We start from the raw sequence: 21,116 nt of genomic DNA, 5'->3' as shown, positions 1-21,116 counted from the left end.
CATTGTTGACATGCCGCTGAGTCACGTGGATGCCACAGTTCAAAGCATTCAGCTATCAAAGAACCAACCAACAAGGAAACTGCCAGCCTCAAATGGAGGTCTGTGCTTCCTGAAGTCTGTTGAGGAGGCTTCGTTGGATTCCTTGGAAACCATCAGTGTTGATCAGTGTGATGATACAAACAACGTGAGTGAGGAGGAAATTCTGCAAACTGAGCTTTACTTCTATCGAGGTGGAAAGATAGACTGGATCAACTTCTGGCTTGCAGACAAGCATAAGTGTGGAGGGATCATTGAGCGAGACGCCTACAAAGAAGCAAGCAAAATCCTGGACAGTGTGGTTCATCGCAAAGTCATACGCCCCATAGAGAGTGTGAACATATACCATCAACCTGGCAGTGGTGGAAGTACAGTGGCACGGCAGATCCTCTGGCATTGGAAGGAAAAAGTGCGATGTGCAGTTGTAAAACCGAGTAAGGAGGTCACAAATGTGTGTGAGCATGTTGTGAAACTGAGGGAACACAGTGAGAAGGACAAGAACAGCTGTCTACCTGTGCTGCTGCTTTTGGAAGATCAAAATCCAGATTACATTGATGATCTGAGGCGGCATCTTGGAAATGCCATTGCAACCAAAAAGATAAGCTCCTCTGTCTTGTGCTTCATACTGCTGATCTGCAACAGATCAAATGATCCAGAAAAGATGACCAGAGCATCCCCATCTCAAACAGTATCAGTCACCCACAAACTGTCTGACGAGGAAAAGCCTTTGTTCATAGACAAGGCTGGACAACTCCAGCTGCAGTTTAAATCAGACTTCATCCTCACATTTGTTCTGATGACTGAAGAGTTCGAGCCAAGCTACATTAAGGGTTTTGTGAAAAACGTTTTAGATAAAATCGACATTTCAAGACCCGTCATACCCCTCATCAGATTCGTGGCTCTCTTGAATTGCTATGTGAAGGATTCATACATATCTGTGTCGCACTGTGAGGCCTTTCTTGGCATTGCTCTCCATGTGGTTGGAGCTCGGTACCACGCTTTTGTGGATCAACTCGGCGATGATGCTAAGCTTCTTTTCATCCACCTTAAAGAAAGAACAACACACATCCAGTCGATTCGGATCATTCATCCAGAGGTGGCAAAGGAAATCCTGAGTCAGCTCTCTGCAGATTTGCCTCAAAGTGTCATTGCGATGAAACTCGTCAAAAATGAGATTCTGATGAACCACAGGTTTGACCGAGATGAGTACCTCAACGTGATTAAAGCTCTTTTCATTAGACGCAACAAGAGAAGCAGAGGAGATCCTGTAGACACTGCTTTTTCCCCCCTTATTGAACATGTCATCAGTAAAGAAGGTGATGTTCAGAAAGCTGTTGATCTAATGAAGGCGGCATACATAGCTTTGGGAAAAGACGCCTATGTCGCACAACAACTTGCCCGTCTGCTTTACACATATGAAAGGTTTGAGGAGGCACTTGAGTGGGCAGAGACGGCTAAATCTCTTGCTCCACATGATACATTTATCCTCGACACACTGGGGCAAGTTTACAAGAGGTGGTTTTACCACTTGTACGACACCCTCGAAGAGAAAGAACCATCTCCTGAACGGGCTGTCGAAATCATCAGCATTGCACTCAAAGGAATTTCTGCCTTTCGTGCTTCTGAAAAGACTCCAAAGAAAGAAACTGTCAGCCTTAACAGTTCATACTATGGAGAGGTGGATGTTGGCTGCAGACTGCTACATTTTCTGTCAGGAGTGGACGTTTTCTCAAACACAACTGGATACTCAGAGTTGATGAAGTACCTGTTAACAGACCACATACCAGAAGAGGTCAGAACTCCCTGGCAGAAGTTTCATCAGCTGCTGAAAGGGTTGGAAAGGAGTCTGAGACAAGCGCTCGAGTGCATTTCTGAAGACCTGAGCTACTTTCAAACTGACATTAGTGAAGAAGATGAGGAACTTGACGCAAGAGATCCTGAGCAAGTATACAATCCAAGAGAATGGCTAACAAGAAAGAGTGCTGTATATGCAGGATTTTTTTGCAGCACGCCACAAGAGAGTGATGCAGCAGGTGAAAGCAGCAGCTTTGATGTAGTTGCTCCAGGTGAAAAGCTTTCTCCATTTCAAAGACAGATGCAGACCTACAAGCTTGGAGGGGGAAATGTTACAGCTATCCTCTCATTACTCTATGATCAGAAATCCCAAAGAGCAGGGAAGAAGCTTGAAAAAATTATGGCCCTGTACCCAGAAAACCTGACATGGAAAGATCTTGACCAAACAGAACTGACAAACTTCATCTTTTGCCAGATAGCACTTAACTGTATTCTACCTGGTTCCTCAAAGCTATTGTCTCTTCAGAATCTCCAAGGTCTCAGCAAGAGATTCATGACCAAAGGAAGAAACATGTCATCAGCAAGTGCTCTCTTCCTTCTCTCTCTTCTGTTTTGGCCTGAACAAAGCAATGAACTCAGTGCTACCGATGCTCAGATCCTTTTATCTGCTATTGATGCCCTTCAGAGACTTTGTGAGCAAAAAATCCAACACATGGCTCAGAGGAAAAGCAGAATAGTGACACACTTCTTTCTGGGAAAAGGAAGAGGTCTCAACAAGATTGTCCACAGAAGCGATATTGAAAAGGAGATTAAAGGCACTCTGAGCGAAAGGAAGCTAAAGTGGCTCGGTGGGGAAGTGTGGAAAACCAATGAAGTTGTGCAGAAACTGAAACGGGTTGAAGGATGGACAGAAAATGAAAACCTCTACGTAAAATGTGGAGAGAAGGACAAGAAGATTAGGATCATTCCTCGCTATTCTGCGTCCCTGCCACATGGAAATGAAAAGGTCACATTTTACGTGGGATTTTCATTTGATGGTGTGGTCGCCTTGGACATCCAGGTGATGGAATAATGGTCCGAGTGTAACACTTTCAATATCAAAATCTGGACATAAGATGAACTAAAACCAGAGAAAGTTGGACATTTGTTTTGTTTTTTTTCTGTTTGTTTTTTTTTGGGGGGGGGGTCTGAGTCTAGTCAAAATAAGAAGTTACATTTTGATGTTGGAAACTGGCACTTACCTTTAATTTGCTTTGAATATTCTTATTTTGTATTGTTTTGAAAAAGAAAAAAGGTTAACAATTGTGAATTATTTTAGTCAGCATGTTGTAACAGGAAATCTGGCTCATATTTGTAAATAAAAAGCAGATTTGTCACATTAGTTGTATGAAGACAGTTTTGAGATGGCTGTGGAGAAAGTCCATTACTGGTTTATGGCTTTCGGTATTTTTCTTTTATTATTATTTTTTTTTTTTTTTTTTATTACACCCAGAACTCATGTTTAAATGTTTTTCACTTTGGATAAATAAACCAAATACAAACAAAAGCTCTGTATTGTCTTTTATGCAAATATAGAAAATGACTGAATTATTTGTGCAAAGTTTTACAGGAGATCATACATTTGTGTATGAGTGTGTGTCGCAATATATTTTTAAAATAAATTTGTTAAAAATATATAAAAATGACATACTTCAAAGCATATTTCCATTTTAAGTACAAGGCAAGTTTATTTTTATAGCACATTACATGTACAGAGCAATTCAAAGTACTTTACATAAAAAACATTCCAAGCATTACAAGATGGCGCAAATCCCAAAAATCACAGTGAAATAATAGATTAGGATAATTAAAAGCAAGATCAGCTAAAAGTTGCTGTGCAGATGTATAGGCGCATGAGAAAAGATGTTTTTAACCAGGATTTAAAAGTGAGAGGGGTGAGAGTTTAATCTCCACTGGCAGTTTGTTCCACTTTGCAGCATAACAGATTAATGCTGCTTCTCCATGTTTTATTCTGGACTCTGGTCTAGACTAGTTTAAGTCTTTGGATCGAAGAGCTCTGCTTGGTTTATATTCTCCGAACATATAACAGATGTATTCTGGTCCTAAACCATTCTGGGATTTGTAAACAATCAGCAGGGTTTTAAAATCTATCCTGTGACTGACTGGAAGTCAGTGTAAAGATTTTAAAACTGGTGTGATGTGTTCAGATCTCTTAGTTCTAGTTAAAGCTCTAGCAGCAGCATGTGGATGAGCTGCAGATGTTTAATGCTCTTTTTAGGAAGTCCTGTTTAAAGACCATTACAGTGATCCAGTCTGCTGGAGACAAATGCATGGGTGAGTTTCTCCTGATCTTTCTGGGAGACTAAACTTTTAATTCTGTTGATCTTTATGAGTTGGAAGAAAGCTTCTTAGTGACAGCTTTGATGTGGCTCCTGAAATTTAGATTTGAGAATCAATACGCCAAGGTTACAGACTTGATTGGTAGTTTTAAGAGCCCAAGTTTCTAAGTGTTTACCAATCCTGACCATCTTCCCAAACAGAATAATCTCAACCAAAAACCACTGCACTGTGACAAATATGCAATGAGGGAAAGAAAATGATTTCTTTAATTTTAACTGTTTACATGCTGGAAAATATAAACTCCTTTCAACTATTTTTAGCGAAAACTTCTCATGAAGATTTTAATCTTTTATTACCACCATGTCAGTTTTCAGCTGTGCCAGCTGAGCGAGAAAGAACTGGTCCTCCACAGGTCCAACATTTCTTCAAGTGTGGGCTACGTCATCCTCAGTGTGAAATAAAAACTTGGAACATTATGGGGTAAATTATCATGTTTTCTCATGCATTTTTTACACATGTTATTTAAGAAGAAAAGATGGCAGAGAGTAGGGGAAAAAAAGCAGCATGAGCCACAAGCCAGGAGTCAATCTAGGTCTCGCTGCATGAGGAATTTCAGTTTTTATTGTAAAATAAGTTATACATTTTAGAAGCAGCTTAAACACATTTTTCCCCTTCCTCTTTTCATCATAGGAGCCACAGAGATGCTCAATTTTTCTTTTTGAAGCAATGCAAACCATGAAAATGTCACAGCAGTTCCACAATTATATCTAGTAAACTGTACACAGCATCACGTTCGGATCCGATAGTTGTCTCCATTTTCTCAACTTAACCGCATCTATTCTGCTACGCCTCATTGCATGCACCATGGCTGCATCTGATCACTGATCAGTATACACTGTGAGGACTGTCAAGAGGAGGAGGTGAGTTTGAGCTTTTCATTCGTATGTTTAAAAAAAAAAAAAAAAACTTTTGCACACAGGGCTCTGTAGAATTACTATGTGGTGTTTAAGAAATTGTATGAGGCCATACTTACCAGTTAAGGCCCTGTCTGTAGCACGGGTACTTTAAACTCTTTTAACAGTTTGACAGAAAACAATGAACCAGGATTCATGATACACTTCCTACCAACGGCTGACTGTGTAAAAATACATAAGGTTCTTTTCACGTTTAGAAACCCTTTCAGTTTCTAAACCCTTTAAGTCACAGATAATTACAATCTCGCAAGCACAGAGAACACAGCTCCATAGAAGTTAAAACGATGGAGGTGGTACTTACAGTTTCAACTAACCTGTTTTTCAGCAGAGATTTTCCTTCAACTGTAGTTACAAACCAAAATCAAGACTGAGGACAACTGATGACAAAAACAAGATTTATGGTAAAATCATTTTTACAAACATAAGAAACGGCTTGTTTTCCTCCCAACACATTAAATGAAACTAGTTGTAGGAGTCAGACTGGTCCTGGTGGTCCTGATGTGGAGGTATGTGTGAATTAACATGTTAAATAGCATCAAGGCTGTACCACTAACCAATATCTTCAACTTCAACCCAAATAAGTTTCATTTAAAAGCTCTACATGCCCAGCAAAGAGCTACTAAATGAAAAAGTAAAACTTCCTAGTGCTCTCACTGGGAAAAAAAAAAGAAGAAAAGAATAAATGAATGAATAAGAGGAGGCTGATGTGGTAGAAAACACCTTAACATGAATCATTTTCATTTACATGAGTTAACATGCCTGAAGAACATGAAGCCTAAAAGCAACATAAAAAAACAAGGGCCTTCACCAAACTTGCTGCAAGTTTGGGGACATTGATATCCAACAGCACATACGCTGTGAGGGCCCCTGGTAATGAATGAGAAGACAGAAAACAGTGAGACTTGCCTCAGGCTGAAACAGGGCTACACTGAGACAGGGCCTCAGCCAGTCCCCCATGGCATCGCTACAGGGAGAAGAGAAATCTGGGTTTTAGCACTACAGCCACGGTTGAGCCGGATGTTTCTGCAGCTGTACAGTACACTCTGTTTCAAAGGCCAGTCAGCCAGTGCCATGTACAGAGCAAGAATAAAGAGGTTTAATGTGTTAATTTCAGCTAGAGGAAAACATTTACTGGCATTTTTCTTAAACAGCTCAGCTTTTAGGTTGACAATCAAGACAATAAAATTTTAGGTTGACAATCAAGACAATAAAAGCATAAAATCACATAGTTCAGGCTACAAACCTGCTGCAACATCTCTTGCAAAAAAGACTCTTAAACATTTCCCAGACTTTATTAGAACAAAGTTTCACAACAGTACATGTAGCTTTTTATTTTATACTTCATCTATTGATGATTAAGGGGGAGTATTTTCACCAAACGTGATAAACATAAAGCAGAATCCTAGCAGTTACTGGAAGCCCTCACCAAACTAAGTTGGGGACATCAGTCCAACAGCACAATGTGCTGTGAAGGCCTTCCCATTTAGCTTAGAACAGAAATATATTTACATAAAACTTGCCTTGATAAAGGATGGGAACTGCCAATGTAACTCCAGCGCCTTCACAACACTACGAACCAAATCTACTACACTTCTATACACCTGAATGAAACATGAGAAGGAAAAACAGCCACAAAACAGATATGGGTTGAATCAGAATCAGGTGAAACAGTTCAGTCTTTGTTAGACACAATGTAAATGTTTCCCAAGTGCTCTGTGATGCCTTTATAGCTCTTCAGAGTCTCATCCTCATAGCTCAGTAGGAGTCTGATCAGTACATTGTGGTACTATAATACCAATACTTCTTCTCTACTAGCAGCTGAGGGCATTAGAAAATAGTTGAATGTCCAAACCTATAGAAGAGAGGGAGGCAGACTTCAGTAGTGGCCTCCAGGAGACATGGCAGGGGGTCTGATACCCACTGGTGGCCGCGATGGGACTCCTTGATACCCTGGAGGGACCACGGGAGGAGCCTGTCCAAATGAAGCCATCTGGCCCGGTATGTACCCTGGTATCCCCTGTGGTGGACCTCCATACTGACCTGCAGGAAAACATGGAATAAGCAGCAAGTTTACTAAAGAATGGAATGCCATGTGGGGACTCTGAGAAGATCATGTTAACTAGATGAGATGGTGGTTTAAATAATAAGAGGTGTCCCCCAGTAGAAATATCTTGCAGCTCTGCTGGATAATGTTGCAGATGAAGAGATTGACTGAACTAGAAGCACAGTGTGTACCAGGGATGGGACTCCCCACGCTGACTTGCTGAGGAGCCATTATGCTGCCCACAGGACCCACTGACGGGGCAGCAGCACTGGTCTGGCCTTGGTGGGGAATACTGCGCTGGTACCTGGGCAGCTGAGCCCGCAACTCTTCCTACAACACGCAGAAAGAAATGAGAGCAGCAATGATTGGCACTGTAGTTCTGCCACTCAACCACAAGAATATCAATCAAATTGGTTTACGTAACACATCATCAATATAATGCTGACAGAAGCTTTTTCTCAATCTGTGCCTCTCTTTAACTGTCAAAAGCAATAAATACAGTTAAAGTTGGACTACTTACCAGTGAGAGATCCTCATCAGGGTGGATCAACTTACTGGTTGCACTGGAGGTGGTGAGGGTGGCAGGCTTACTGGTCACAGTGGAGGGAGGTTTGGAGACAGTACTGCTGCCAGCATTGGGGCTGGCCACACCCACGGTGCTTGGAGTATATGCTGGGAATGTGGGCTTTGAGGGGTCAGAGGTAATGGATGGGGTGGTGTGGGGGGACCCTGATACCACCTGCTGAAGGAAGAGATGACAGCACATGTGACACTTCTGAGAGGTGTATCACAGTAATAGTCAATAATAATAATAATAATCCTTCATGTTCCTCAGACGGCAACTCAAATGCCACTTAGTCAAGAAAAGTCAAACAGAACGGGGTTATATGGCATCTTTAAGACTTTACCTGTGCAGCACTGGGGAACAGAGGTTTTGTGATATCAGACTGGGTTGATGGGGCAGAAGCAACAGGGCCTGCAGGTCTGGTGATGATGCTTGCAGCAGGAGGGACTTGAGGCATGTGTGTGATGCCAGGACGATGGGCCACTGGAGGAGGAATACCTGATACTAGCAGAATAAATGAATTTGAATAAGACAAAATGCTTGACCAATGTAAAGGTATAAGGAAAGATCAATGTAAAAAAGAAAGTTTAAATAAAAAAAGAAAAGAAAAAAAAAGGTCATGAAGGTTTAGTGAAACAAGTACATGAAGGTTAAGTGTAAGGATAGTGTAGGCTTGTGGGCAATACCTGGTGGCATGCGTGGCATCATTGGTGGTAATATCCCTCCCACTGGGATCATCCTTAATATACAAAGAATAAAAATGTAGTAATTAATGCAATGCAGGAAAATGGAAAATAATACAAAGTGACAAATAATAAAAAGCGGATGTTTACCCTGGAGGCATTCCTGGCATTACACGGGGAAGACCTGGCATCATCGGTGGGACACCTGGTATCATCGGTGGTATTCCTGACACAAACATACTAGTATTTCACATTAATGTGTATTACCACATAATAAAATATTCTCCACTCCTGCACCAACCAATTCAATCCTTAAATTATTTCAGCTTCTCACTTTTACATAATGAATAAGAAAGTTTTATCTTTACCAGTAAAATATCTCTCTAACAGCATCATTCGAAGCTTGATTTGATCATATTTGAAAAGACAGAAATTGTGACCAATCTACTGTAATGTATTTTATTACATTTCATTGGCTCACATCATAAAGTAGTTTATTTTGTTTTGAGTGTTTTTTATATACACATTTTGATCCCAAAAGCATCCTACAAGTAATCATAATAATTAAATAAGAACAACCTACATTGCAGCAGTTTCAAAGCCAAATAGCCAAGTATAAGTACATTCTGCAATTAGCATGACTGACTAACTGTTTTCTGACTGTAACCCAGGAGTGCCCAAAGTCAGTCCTTGAAGGCCGCTGTCCTGCAGGTTTTCAGCTTATCCTTGTTCCAACACGCCTAGCTTCCATGAAATGGCCAATGAAGTTCGGCACAGTGACTGATTCATTTGAGTCTGTTCTGTTGGAACAGGGATACATGGAAAACCTGCAGGATTGTGGCCTTCGAGGACCAGAGTTAGATACCCCTGCTCTAACCTCATATATGGCTGAAAAAAGAAAGGGCAAAGCAAAATGAATGGGCACTGTAAACCCATTGTTATAAACACAAGAGAATTACTTCAGAGGAATTGGAGGTATATAACACAAAAACAGGTTATTTAGAATTTTGCTGCTCGAACAGAACCGTTTCCCACCTGAGTATCCACTTGGTGGTATCCCTGCTGCAGCAGAGCCAGGGGGCACGCATGACAGGTTCATATGTGGGATGTAACCTACTTGAGGCTGACCTACAGCAACCGCCTGGAAGGAAGGACCAGGCTCATCATCCTCATCGTCTTCATCAGAATCATCCTGGTTTTGCTTTTTCTTCTGAGAGTCTGACATAAAGGAAGAGCAGAATCAGACTAGTCTTGAACAAAACGGAATATTTACTTTCTTTCAAATAAATACCTTGATTCTTGTGTTCCAGCACTCGTCTTCTCTCCTCCATGTCTTTTTCTGGAATACCCTCCATGCCGTAAATCTCCAGTTCAATATCTGTTCTTCCAGGTATTGCATTAGGAACTGCATCAATGGTTTCTTTGTGTACCTACAAAAGAAGTGGCACTTTTAATACACAGAAAAGACTTTTTTTTTTTTTTTTTTTTTGCCTTGATGAGAGTGATCTGCATTCTGCACTTACCTGCATACAGTGGATAGCGAGCCCAGGGCCAGTGTACAGCTTCTTGTGACAGATGTGACACTTGAAATGTTTCGCCTTCTGGTGCTGAATGAGAATTTTTTCATCGTCAAAATCTCTGTTACAGTACCTGAGACGCCCGTTCAGGAAAGTTCAGCTAAAAACTTAATAGCTATGATGGCTTTTCATAGCTATATGTGTATTATTGATTTCTGCAGTGATTGTTGCAAAAACATAAAAACCTTTTCACTGACTGTTTTGAATATTCCTCCATAACCCCCGGTGCTAACTAAACTCCCACTCTACAATGCAGACAATGTAAAGATTTGACTTCTTACGTAGTTGAGAGACAAGTGTACTTATTAATGGTTAGCAAGAAGTGAACCTTAGTTAGCAGGTAATAAAATAATCCATCCCAAAGACAGGACCTTAATATGAGTAACATATCACCAAATAGAACATCAAAAAGGATACCAGCACCAAGGCTTCATCTGCTTTTTCTTCTTCCTTCCCATGATTTCTGCACTGTAAGACCCCCGCTTGCTAAGGAAAACACACCAGATCACAGGAAGATGGCGTCAGGTTTCCAACATCCCAGTGGAAAATGTTGCTGCTCACGTGCGTCCTCTGGTGGCCACGTGGTCATCCTTCGAAACTCTTGGTGTCTGGTCACTAATACCTGAATAATAAAAACGGACAACTGGCTTTGTTCAATTATACACCTGAAAACACATACAAAAGAAACATTTTAAATTTAGAAGTATAATCTCTATACAAACATAATTACACCCAATACTTATAAGTTTTTTTACATGCTTTATTTAAACTCACAATATGTCTTTCAGATCACAGTGAATGACATTGCAACAATTTATGAAAGAACTCAATTGAGGAAAACAAAAGAAACCATTGTTTATATATTTAAGACATTATTAAATATCATTTTTAAATTCTTAAAACAACAGAATAAAAAAATAGAATTTTGTTCAGGGGTTATTTTAAATAAAATGTTTAAGCGTGTTCAAGGACATAGGATCTGACAAGAGACTCCCAACACTAATACAGTTGGTCTCCGTGGAGCCCGAGCACGAAAATAATAAAAAGCAACATTTACATAGGATATTTTCTACTACTACGCCAGAGATATATATTTTCGTTTGAAATTACTTTAAAACTACGAAGTTTCCTTCAAGATATGTACGTTTAGTATTAAGACATTAGATTCAGGAATACATAGCAGTAAACTGTGTTTACGTCGGACATATTTTAAAACGTACAAAAAGGGACATGCGCGATACTACCTAATAAGCTCATTGGAGCATTCCAGACATGCGCAGTCGGTACACAAACGAAAAGGTTGATTAATAGTGTACTGATTAAAAATATCAAACATTTGTGGCATTTATATACAAATTACGCCAAATTAAACCATACACTACTTCCTTATATCAAGCATTTTCGCTGATGTTAGCTACCTCCGTGCGGCAGTAGGACCATGTTTACCTCCCAAACGTCGTCGTTCCAGGATTCAATTGACGTGGAAGATAGAGATGACTTTGACAGCGAAGAAATTACTGGATTCAGCCAGAAAATACAGCTGAACTGCTACTACACCATCTATCTTTATCAAGGCACAAGGTAACAGTCAATATCCCTCGTCGTAGTTTCTGCTGGGGACATGTCTCCTGCAGCTTTGTGTCTCTTATCTTCTGTATACATCTGATATGACGGGGAAATATTGTTCTAAAATGTGTTTCTATACTGCCTACTTTGTTCGTGAATGTAAATGGGGAAATCTTTGGTGTAACTGTTGTGTAGCCCATGATTTTCTTGGGTTGTTGGAGATAACCTGCTGGCAGTGACACACACGTAGGTAAAATCGGGATTATGGATAAAAATCTAACCAGGTGATGAGTAAACTGTCAATTGTCTTAGATCTGAGGCTTCTGGGGAAAATGTGGCATGGAACCAGAGACGGGCAGACTCCACAACAAGTCAGGATGACTTTAGGTAACACGGGAGCCATCCACCTACATACCTTCTACTTGCTTTCAGTGGTCGTTTCTCCTTGGCTTTCACTTTTGTGCGTTGGTGTATCCACGGGCTGCCACCAGAAATCCAATCAACATGGAATCAGTGCTTCATTCATGATTTTGTTGTGATTGGTCATTGCTGTACTGCTGAGTTACATTGCTTCCTATCTGAATGGTGTCTCCACTTCCATGTGGCAAGTGGAGTAGGTTAAAAATGAATAAAAGCCCTGAATGTCTGAAGACAGTGTTGTGGAAATGTATCTGTTCCATCAGTGACGCTCGGATGCAGTTACAGCTTTGTGACTCACTTGTGTGTTGTGTTAGATGTGTGACTATTGGTCATCAGCTTTCTCCATCTGTTCTTCATTGACTTGAGTGGCTTCCACATTCCTCATCGCCTACACTGGCTGCTTGTGTGCATACTAACTCTATACTTCACTCACAGCTTAACACTGATTGACAGCAGCCTGCCATCAGAGGCAGAACCAGAGCTGCGGACTTACATATCAAGGCGGCTGAGCAAAGGAGCCCTGCTTGGAGGCATGGGCAACATTGCCACTGTGGAGCTCAGGTATTATTTATATATATATGTATTTTTTATTTATTTATTATTATTATTATTATTATTATTAACAGTTGCTTTTGTATTGAAGCAAACAAAAGTTGAAAGTTTGTGAACAAAGTTTCATTAGATGTCTTCTTCGTAGTATTCCAGAACAGGCAATTGGCTGCTACTGCTGTCTGCTGGAGCAGGAAAGGTCCCCTGAGCAGCCAGATGCTGATGGGAACGGATATGTCATCTGCTTTATGGGTGGTTCTGAAAAAGGACTAAATTTATATCCTTCTGCAGTGTAAAATCATTTGCATAAAACCCTTATGGTTTTGAATGTTTTTGTCCCAAAATGCTTCCCCATCATTTCAAGCCATTTTTAAAAATTCTTTGACCTAGAACACATTTAGATTAGAGCTTGATAAATATGTCCAAGGCCTGCATAGCAGCCTGCAAACCCCAGAGGTATGAGAAGATAACAACTCTGTTATAAAGCTCAAGCTGTATTGTTGTTACTGTAAAATTATTGTAGTGTTTAAGCATCTCTCTTTGTGTTTTAGCTGCAGAATCTTGAGACAGAGGTCCGTCCCTATCTAAGCCGATGGTACGAGGAGTCTGTCATGCACATTTATCGAGTGGTGCAGTTGGTTCAGAACAACATCAGCTTCATGCTGCATGCTGTGAGTCATTGTTTTAGCATCATAATGTCTAAAAGAAAAGTGGTTACTAATTAAAACAACTTTAAAAGAGGTTAAAATACAGTTTAAAATGACTGAAACAGCAATCTTTGTTGTTCCGTGTAATAATCACCTTGTAAATAACTTTCATAAGATGATTATTATATAAACACATTTTATTATAATAAAAGATCATGTCTTAATTCGCCTCTAGTATATACCACCAAAGCAAAACCCAAGCTACTCCCTCAATTCCAAGGCTTTATTAGAGACCCATACAAAAAGATCTAATATTGTCCAAAAAGCTTTTGACTTTGAAAAAATATTATCAATATTAAGGCAAGACTACTAAAGCTACCAACAGAACCTGTGCCACAGAACTATAGCGTGGTTTGTAAAGGTTTACACAGAGAAAGCCTGGGATATTTTATTGCATTTAGTAAATTAACCAAATTTTTTTGTTTTGCTGGATCTTATGTTGATCAGTATATTTCCTCTGAGTTCTGTCTTTAATATTTTACTGTCAGATTATGATCAGGAGTATCGTAAGTAAATATGTCACATGTTTAATGCGGTTGAAATGGGTTGAGCCAAATGTAATAAACTCAAGAATCCCTTTTTATTTGCAAAGCAAAAAATGCATGCGTAGAATCAGACAGGTCTGGTCAAATTTGATGTAATTTATTCAATTTGAAAGTATTACAAATGCAACATGTTACATGGTGAAACTGAAATGTGTTTTATATGTTTATTTTGATAAACATGGTCATTTCGAACTTAATGCCTGCTGCACATTTTAGAAAAGTTTGGCAAGTGTCATGTTTACTGCTGTGTTACATTTTCCAATATTTTACAATAAAAGGATTTCAGTTCCTCCTCATTATACACAGTTTAATTATTCTTTAAGGATATACTTTTGATGTGGTTTCTTTTTACAGTTGTCATTGAATATGACACTTACATAAATTGGTAATCATTTTATACTTTATTTCGGAAAGGTCTTGCTGTAGTTCCAGAATCTTTGCAGAATATTTTCACTGAAATACAAACCAGCAGAGTTTATGTTCTGTTTCTCTGCAAGATGCATCTTTTCCAACCTAAAAGTAACATTTCCTCTTACAGGCTCTGAGTCACACACATGTGGAGGTCATTAATTCAGATGACAGAACTAAGGCTGATGTGTCCAGGTGAGTTCTTTATCAGTCCTTTCATTAAAACCGCATCTGTAAATATCTGCTTGTGCGTGTAGTGCAGTATGTCGCAGCTGTTTTTGTTTTCTGTATCAGGTTCATCAAAGCGGCCAGTCTGCAGGGCCTGTCCCAGCAGGACACCACAACAGCCTCTCTGTGCAAAGCCATCTCAGAAGATACACAGTCTGACCTGATCATAGACTGCTCCACCTGCCCACCCACACTCACCCACACTGGTAAGGCATGTTTTAGGATAGACAAGTATACTGTGTTTATGATTTCTGTCTAATGAAGCTCTTACGTCCCCTCAGTCAGCAATCGTTTCTGTGATGACTGGATTCAGGCATTCCTAAATGCCGCAGAGCGTTGCAATCCCTTCCTGCTCCGACAAATTCTAGAGAACTTCAAACTGAAGGTGAGAAATTGATGCTCTCGTTCGCTAATCTCAACCTTTGAAGTGTAACGTTGATGTAATTTTTTTTATATATCATATACTTCCTCTCCATCCAACTTCTGTCTGTTGGTCTGCAGGCCATCCAGGACATGAACAGCCTGAAGCGCTTTGTGCGGCAGGCAGAGATGAGTCACTACGCCCTTTTTCGCTGCAGCCAGTTTCTCCAGGGCTGTGGCAATGGGGACGTATTGCTACAGAACGCCAGAGCAGAGCACAGTGATCTTCCCGAAGCCTGCAGCATCATCACTGTCCTAGAGGAGTTCCTCAGGGAGCAGTCTCAGGCTCAGGCCTAACTCCATTGCAGCCTCCCTGTATGTCTTTGGTGAGTTAATCGAAACATTTTTTCCTGTATAAAGCTTCAGATTGCCTGAAATGTTAGAAAAAGTAAACTACTGAAGCAAAAATGTGTAATAAATGTAAATGATAAACCATAAGTTTAATGTGGTAGAACTACTGTGGCTGCAGCTGAAATTAAATGGAGTTGGTCAGGTCTGGAATATATGATGTACTGTCGCACTGATGCCTCACACTCAGTTTTCTCTACCTAAAGTGACTGTTTTTGGTTTGTAATAATTTTCCACTTCTGTAAAATCACTACATAAACTTTCTATCTTTTTTGTGTTGTGCAGCTGTGTGTATGAAGATACTAAGAGCCAAATATTATTTGTAACATTGCTGACAATGATCACAACAAAGACTTAATCTGAAAAAGAGTTATCTTTTAATTTAAGAGTTACTTTCTAGTTATTTTAATGTCCAAATATTCCTGTACTCGTGTGTTATTGAATTGTTGTCTTTGGAGAAGAACGCACAAATCACTTTTATTTATCGCTTGCTTACATAGGTCTTGCTTTTCTTTCTTACATTTCGACCCAAAATCTGCACTAGGGTACAATTTATCTGATGTGATATTGTGTGTTTGACAAGCTAAATTCTGTGTCTCTTTAATCGTTTTCTGTGCATGCAGCATTATAGATAAGGTGTAATTTATGGGTGTTATTTAAACATAAATTCCATTTCTTGTTTACAAAAATCTTCACAGCCTTTTCAACGACACTATGTGACCTGTTGCTACTTTCAGTGTCGTTTATCACCTGCATGAAAAAAAATTTAGGACAAAGATAGAACTGAAATGTAGATTACAAGCTCAGAGTAAAAACAAGTCTGCTCATGTTTTATTAACTTTTTTTTTTTTTTTTTTTTTAAATCCCACGAAGTCTATGAAAGTCTATACATTAAGCTCAGATCATTCCCATGAAGTTCAATCCAAAGTATGTAATGGAGCAATACCAGTGCAGATGCTGTGTTCTTAAAGCTGTGACATGTAAATGGGTAATTTTGCTGTTGTCAGCTGCTGTGTGACTTAGTCCACAGTGTGTGCGTGTATACATTTTTGTACAGCAGGGTCTCTGTAGCTATAAAGGATGTTGTGGTTCTCTGACTAGAAGGAGCTTAAATAAACAGTTGAGTCTCGTCGCTGTGGTTTAGCCTTTTTTGAACAAAGGTCAAGTTTTTTTGCCAGCTTAAATGCAGATGAATTTATCGGGTAACAGTGCAGTTTCCTGGGTGGCTATCTTATAACAAGTTAAATGAATGATGCTGCTGATGTCCTTGACCTGGAGAACACCTCATATGCTGTCATAGATTCCTTCGTCTGGTTGTTCATCTGCAATCAGACACAAACAACAGCAGCTTAAAAATTACAGACATAATCATGTTTGGAGTTGCTTCTAATCCAATTAGACCAGATAAATGTATAAGATAAATTAGGTTAAGACTTTAATAAATGTTACCTGTGGTTAGATCACATGTCTTTCTTAAAAGACAGCTTGGTACGTCATAGATGCTGTCTGTGGGGCCTAAAAAAGAAAAGATATTTTATTATTTATACTATACTTCCATGAAAAGCATCAATTCATTTTTTAACTGCTTAGTCCAGTAAAGGGTTGTTGCGAAGCTGGAGCCTATCCCAGCAATCATCAGGCAAGAGGCAGGGTACACCCTGGACAGGTCGCCAGTCCATCACAGGGCCAACACAGAGAGACAAACAACCATTTACAATCACTCTTAGGGGGACGGTTTAACCAACAAACCTAACATGCGTGTCTTTGGATGGTGTGAGGAAGCTGGAGTATCAGGAGAAACCCCCCCCCCCCCCCCCCCCCCCACACACACACACACACACACACAGGGAGAACATGCAAACTCCACACAGAAAAGCCACTTAATGAAAATCACACACAATAGTAAAATAAATCATCTGACCCTGATGTTCAGTAGAAGTCCTGTAAGACACAGGGGTGTCATACACGTCCTCAAGCGTCTCTGTTGAAGGGTCATCACATTCCAGTATGTCTGGAAATAACACATGGCAGGACAATGTGACACATCTGCACATTCTAGATGTCATTGGACAGTTAATCTTATAATCCTGATCCACCAGTCACTTCTTCCCGAAAAGCAAAACCTTCCATGTAATCCCCTAAAATAGACTAGTTCTCCAGGCTTTCTGAAGGTCTTCCAAAGATTTCCTTTACACATTGTGTTTGAATGAATTTTTAGTCCAATTCTTGTACTTTTTTTTTGTTTGTTTAATTCTAAAGAAATATAACGCTGACACACAACAGTCAACTTAGCAAAAACAAAGCAAAACGATTATATATAGTTTCTTTTGGCACTTTTTAAACCGCAGTCTATTGTAAAAACACAGTTATTTATTTTCTCAACCGCTTAGTCCAATTAGGGGTCGCGGTAAGCTGTAGACTATCCCAGCAATCATCTGGAGAGACCCACAAAGAAACAACATTGTTTAAATTCCTTTGATTGTATCTACAACCAAATGCCTAAAATAACACTGTATGAAACCTATAAAACGATATTCTTAGAAAAATGCAACTCCCAATAAGCTATTAGCCAAAACTACTGAGCAGAACTGACAAGAAATGTCAGGACTTTATTTAAGACTTTTTTTTTTTTTAAAGGCTCAGTAGGAAAATGTATTTGGGTCCTCATATGATCCACCTACGCTACACTGCAGCTTCATCAGAAGTGCTCTCCATGAAGAGGTGGTTTTGAAGACAATTTTTTTTTTTTTTTTAAAGTTAGGGAAACAGAAAAAAAATCCTCCTGGATGTCATTATTGAAGCAGCGTGGGATCATTTTTCCAATGAACAAAAGATACCCAGTTTCCTAAGGAAAGCTTTGAATGTCATTCAATAAGCCTCAGGGAGTATTTCTGAAAATATTACAAGAAAACTTGTAATCAAGTTTCAGGATATGTTAAAGAACAAAACTCATGATGACAAATATTGTTTTCATGGTTTAATACTATACAAACTATCTCTCCTTTTCCTGTCAATATTTAAAGATATGATGGATGAATCAGGACTTTTGTTCAATACTAAACGTTGGAAATTGATTTTCTAATCACACTACTTCTGCGAGGTAAAACATCGTAGACTCCGTCTTGGGTCTCATCTGTTGTGCTCATCCCACTGGACCACTGAGGATTACTGAGGCTGTAATCTGAAATCAGAAAGCACAGTGTAGCTGAAGCAACTTAATATGAAACCTGAAGCTGCAACCATTAATGCCTACCATCCAGAATCTGGCCGTTAGAGGGTTTTTGTATGCGGCTGTAAGTTATGTTCTCATTGTCCTGTTCCTCAGGGAGGGAGATGGTGGAGGTGGTGCAGCTGGCCTCAGCGTAGATGTAGTCTGAATTATCAGGAGCAGAGAGAGGCCCAGCAGGCAGCTCCTCCACCACGTTGTCTCTGTGTGAGCTTACGAATGTCCTGCTGTGTAAATCCTCTTCCTGTTCACATACATCAAGGCTGAGAAGCAGTAGAGTAAGCTCAGTATTGTGCAAAGGAAAAGTAACTTAAAAACACGCCAGCTTAGACGTCCCATGAGCCCAGTCTCCTTCTGACTTACGATGTGTCTGTAAAGTCTAACATCCCAGAGCCGGAGAGATGCATGGCCTGCCAAAGGTGTGTAACCCACTCCTTTCTGAGAGCTGCCGTCTCTGCTGCCTGCGCATACAAACACATAGGCCGCGGATGGAAGGCAGTGTAAGCATGATTTGGTTACATTTGACATCTTATAGCCACACCTGCCACATTTAGCTGTCAAAGTGCAGCGGCGACTCACCAACATTTTACTCTTTCCGTTTGTCATTACGATTTCAAACATAAAGTGCTTCCTGCCAGTTTTCTGGACTTCTCGCACTGACTGCACCTGGTCCAAGAGGTACATGGTTACATGGTTGATTAGTTCAGTTTTACACAACAGTCAAGGAAGTACTGAGAAAGCAAAAACATGTCAGTGGTAGCTGCAGTCTGTGGCAATGTCATGCATTCACAATTTTATTTTATGGTTTGTGTGACACTGTGCAAAAGGTTGTCACACAAGACTCTGAGACCTTTTTTGTCTTTTCATTTGTTTCAGAAATGGCTGATTGGTTTTCCTTTTAAATAGATGTGCTTAATTACATTAAATTAATTTCAGATGAATATTTTAGTTGTTTTTTTTTACCTAAAAGACCATAACATATTCAGCAACATCAAGTCAATGTCAAACATACAGAAATATCAGCAGTTCAAGAAAGAACCCAAAGTCCAGCAACATGTTCATTCCTCAACATCTCAGCCATCATAATAAGCACTCAATTAGTGACCACTGGCGCCCACCTAATCTACAGAACAATGGTAGTGGACATTTCATGATACTCATAGCCACCTATCTGCTCAGCTTGATAAAAATAAAGATGAAAGTGGAAAAAAAAAAAAAAAACCCTACTTACAAGAAATAAGCTTTGTGTTTTTTTGTTAACAACTTCCTTTTACTTCTGTCTAAAACAGCTGAAGTCTACTTTAAACAACATATAAACATGAAAAATACCAGCAAACGGAAGTGAAAGTGGCTGTTCTGCAGAATTGCCCACCACAAAGGCATCATTTGATACATTTAGATTTCATATTGGTCATATTAACATGTCTTTACATTTTTTAAAATGTGATTTCAATTAAATATGTCGAAGTAGAGGAGTGAAAGTACATCATGACAGCACAGTCAATCTTCAGGATTTCCCAGAACTTCACCATGGTGAGTACCACATAAATACTGATTTATGATGATTTCACTTCCCTGTCACACTAAATCAGATTGCTAAACCTTTTTTTTCTCAAATTTAGCACATAGTATTTTACGGAAGACAGACTAATGAAACAGAAACACAAACTGAGCTTTATTATACACAAAACTATTTAAAAGTTTACTTGTTATCCTGTTATTGTCTCATAAAACATGGTAATTGCAGTCAGAAATGGTGCATGGGAACATCAGTCCCTGAAAGCGGTCCATTACTTCCTAAAGCAAATTAACAAACTATTAAAAAAAAGAAGAAAGAAAAACTGAATAGAAATAATACAGCTCTAAACAATCAAGCTCCCTTCCCTTTCTTCATCTAAACAGCAAACTATTCAAGAACAATGCAATTCCAGTTTTTACCTCTGCATCCAAAATTACAGCACTTTTCACCTACTTTGGTTACATACATCTACTCTTACCCAGAAATAAAGTAAAGAAAAAGGAATTAGAATAATACAGTACACAATACAGCCTGTTTACTTCCCGTAACAGTAAATCAATCTCAGTTGACTTACCGTGTATATGTAGTAATGTCCTTTTAAATGTGACTGTGTAGAGAAAAACGTTGACTATCAATCGCATGAATAAAAATCTTTAAAAATGTAAATAAACAGTAATGTGTACTTACAGCACTGCCATTCTTCTTAGTATAAAAGAACAAGGTTGTGTTTTGAAGCCTGAACCAGTAGGTGACCCACATTATTTTCTGTATACATAAGAGCATTTACTTTATAAATACTTTGTTTGGTGTAATACCAGTCCTAAAGAGTCTGTTACTTACCAGAGTATCTTTTCTCTTCTGCAGAAAGCCCTCAAACAGCAACTTGGTCCTATCTACAGACATGTTAACTTCACAACGTGGCTACTAGTCGTTTTCACTCCATCTACCTGTAAATCTAGTGCAACTTCCTCCTCACTCAAGCTGAGAGCAGTATTGTGCATGGCCTCTTCACTTGCTCACTTCTCTATTTTAGTCCATGAAAGTTGGTCACAAAACCGAGAGATGTAGCAGTCATGTCACTCACCGTCACAATGACGGCTTTTATGAAAGTGCTCTCCTGTTTAGCTTGCTGTAATTTCCCCATTGAGACACACGCACACACAGCTG

At 39.5% G+C, this 21,116-nt stretch overlaps 3 protein-coding genes across 6 annotated transcripts in view; 2 read left to right on the top strand and 1 right to left on the bottom strand.

Moving 5' to 3' along the window:
• The window catches only part of LOC306765095 (sterile alpha motif domain-containing protein 9-like), a 7,900-nt gene extending 4,914 nt beyond the window's left edge, over positions 1 to 2,986 (top strand). Inside the window, exon 4 of the mRNA XM_079252453.1 lies at positions 1 to 2,986. This exon is cut by the window's left edge and continues 1,741 nt beyond it. Within this exon, the coding sequence (XP_079108579.1) occupies positions 1 to 2,902 (2,902 nt within the window). The 3' untranslated portion in view covers positions 2,903 to 2,986.
• Positions 2,987 to 3,722: 736 nt separating this feature from the next.
• Positions 3,723 to 10,512, bottom strand: LOC306765732 (BUB3-interacting and GLEBS motif-containing protein ZNF207-like). Of its 4 annotated transcripts, none has more exons than XM_079253224.1 (10): positions 10,431 to 10,512; positions 9,960 to 10,086; positions 9,728 to 9,866; positions 9,472 to 9,654; positions 8,587 to 8,662; positions 8,440 to 8,492; positions 8,097 to 8,257; positions 7,709 to 7,930; positions 7,362 to 7,518; positions 3,723 to 7,184 (listed from the first exon to the last, which is right to left on the bottom strand). In XM_079253224.1, the coding sequence occupies exons 1-10, from the start codon at positions 10,469 to 10,471 to the stop codon at positions 7,021 to 7,023; spliced, it is 1,323 nt and encodes a 440-aa protein (XP_079109350.1). In that variant the 5' UTR covers positions 10,472 to 10,512; the 3' UTR covers positions 3,723 to 7,020. The 4 variants fall into 4 exon arrangements, with proteins under 4 accessions (XP_079109350.1, XP_079109352.1, XP_079109351.1 ...); XM_079253226.1 differs by having other exon boundaries at positions 7,380 to 7,518; XM_079253225.1 differs by having other exon boundaries at positions 7,709 to 7,927.
• Positions 10,513 to 11,314: 802 nt separating this feature from the next.
• Positions 11,315 to 16,060, top strand: cUnh17orf75 (chromosome Un C17orf75 homolog). Its single transcript, XM_079252887.1, has 10 exons — positions 11,315 to 11,594; positions 11,892 to 11,966; positions 12,435 to 12,560; positions 12,697 to 12,827; positions 12,946 to 13,004; positions 13,100 to 13,219; positions 14,339 to 14,403; positions 14,503 to 14,642; positions 14,718 to 14,821; positions 14,938 to 16,060. Exons 1-10 carry the CDS (start codon positions 11,452 to 11,454, stop codon positions 15,151 to 15,153), a joined length of 1,179 nt encoding a protein of 392 aa, XP_079109013.1. The 5' UTR covers positions 11,315 to 11,451; the 3' UTR covers positions 15,154 to 16,060.
• Positions 16,061 to 21,116: the final 5,056 nt, after the last annotated feature.

This window comes from Telmatherina bonti (genome assembly GCF_933228915.1).
Source record: "Telmatherina bonti genome assembly, chromosome: 14".
In the NCBI taxonomy this organism is placed as follows: Eukaryota; Metazoa; Chordata; class Actinopteri; order Atheriniformes; family Telmatherinidae; genus Telmatherina; species Telmatherina bonti.
The sequence above is the reverse complement of the archived record's forward strand: the minus strand, read 5'-3'. Positions and strand labels throughout refer to the sequence as shown.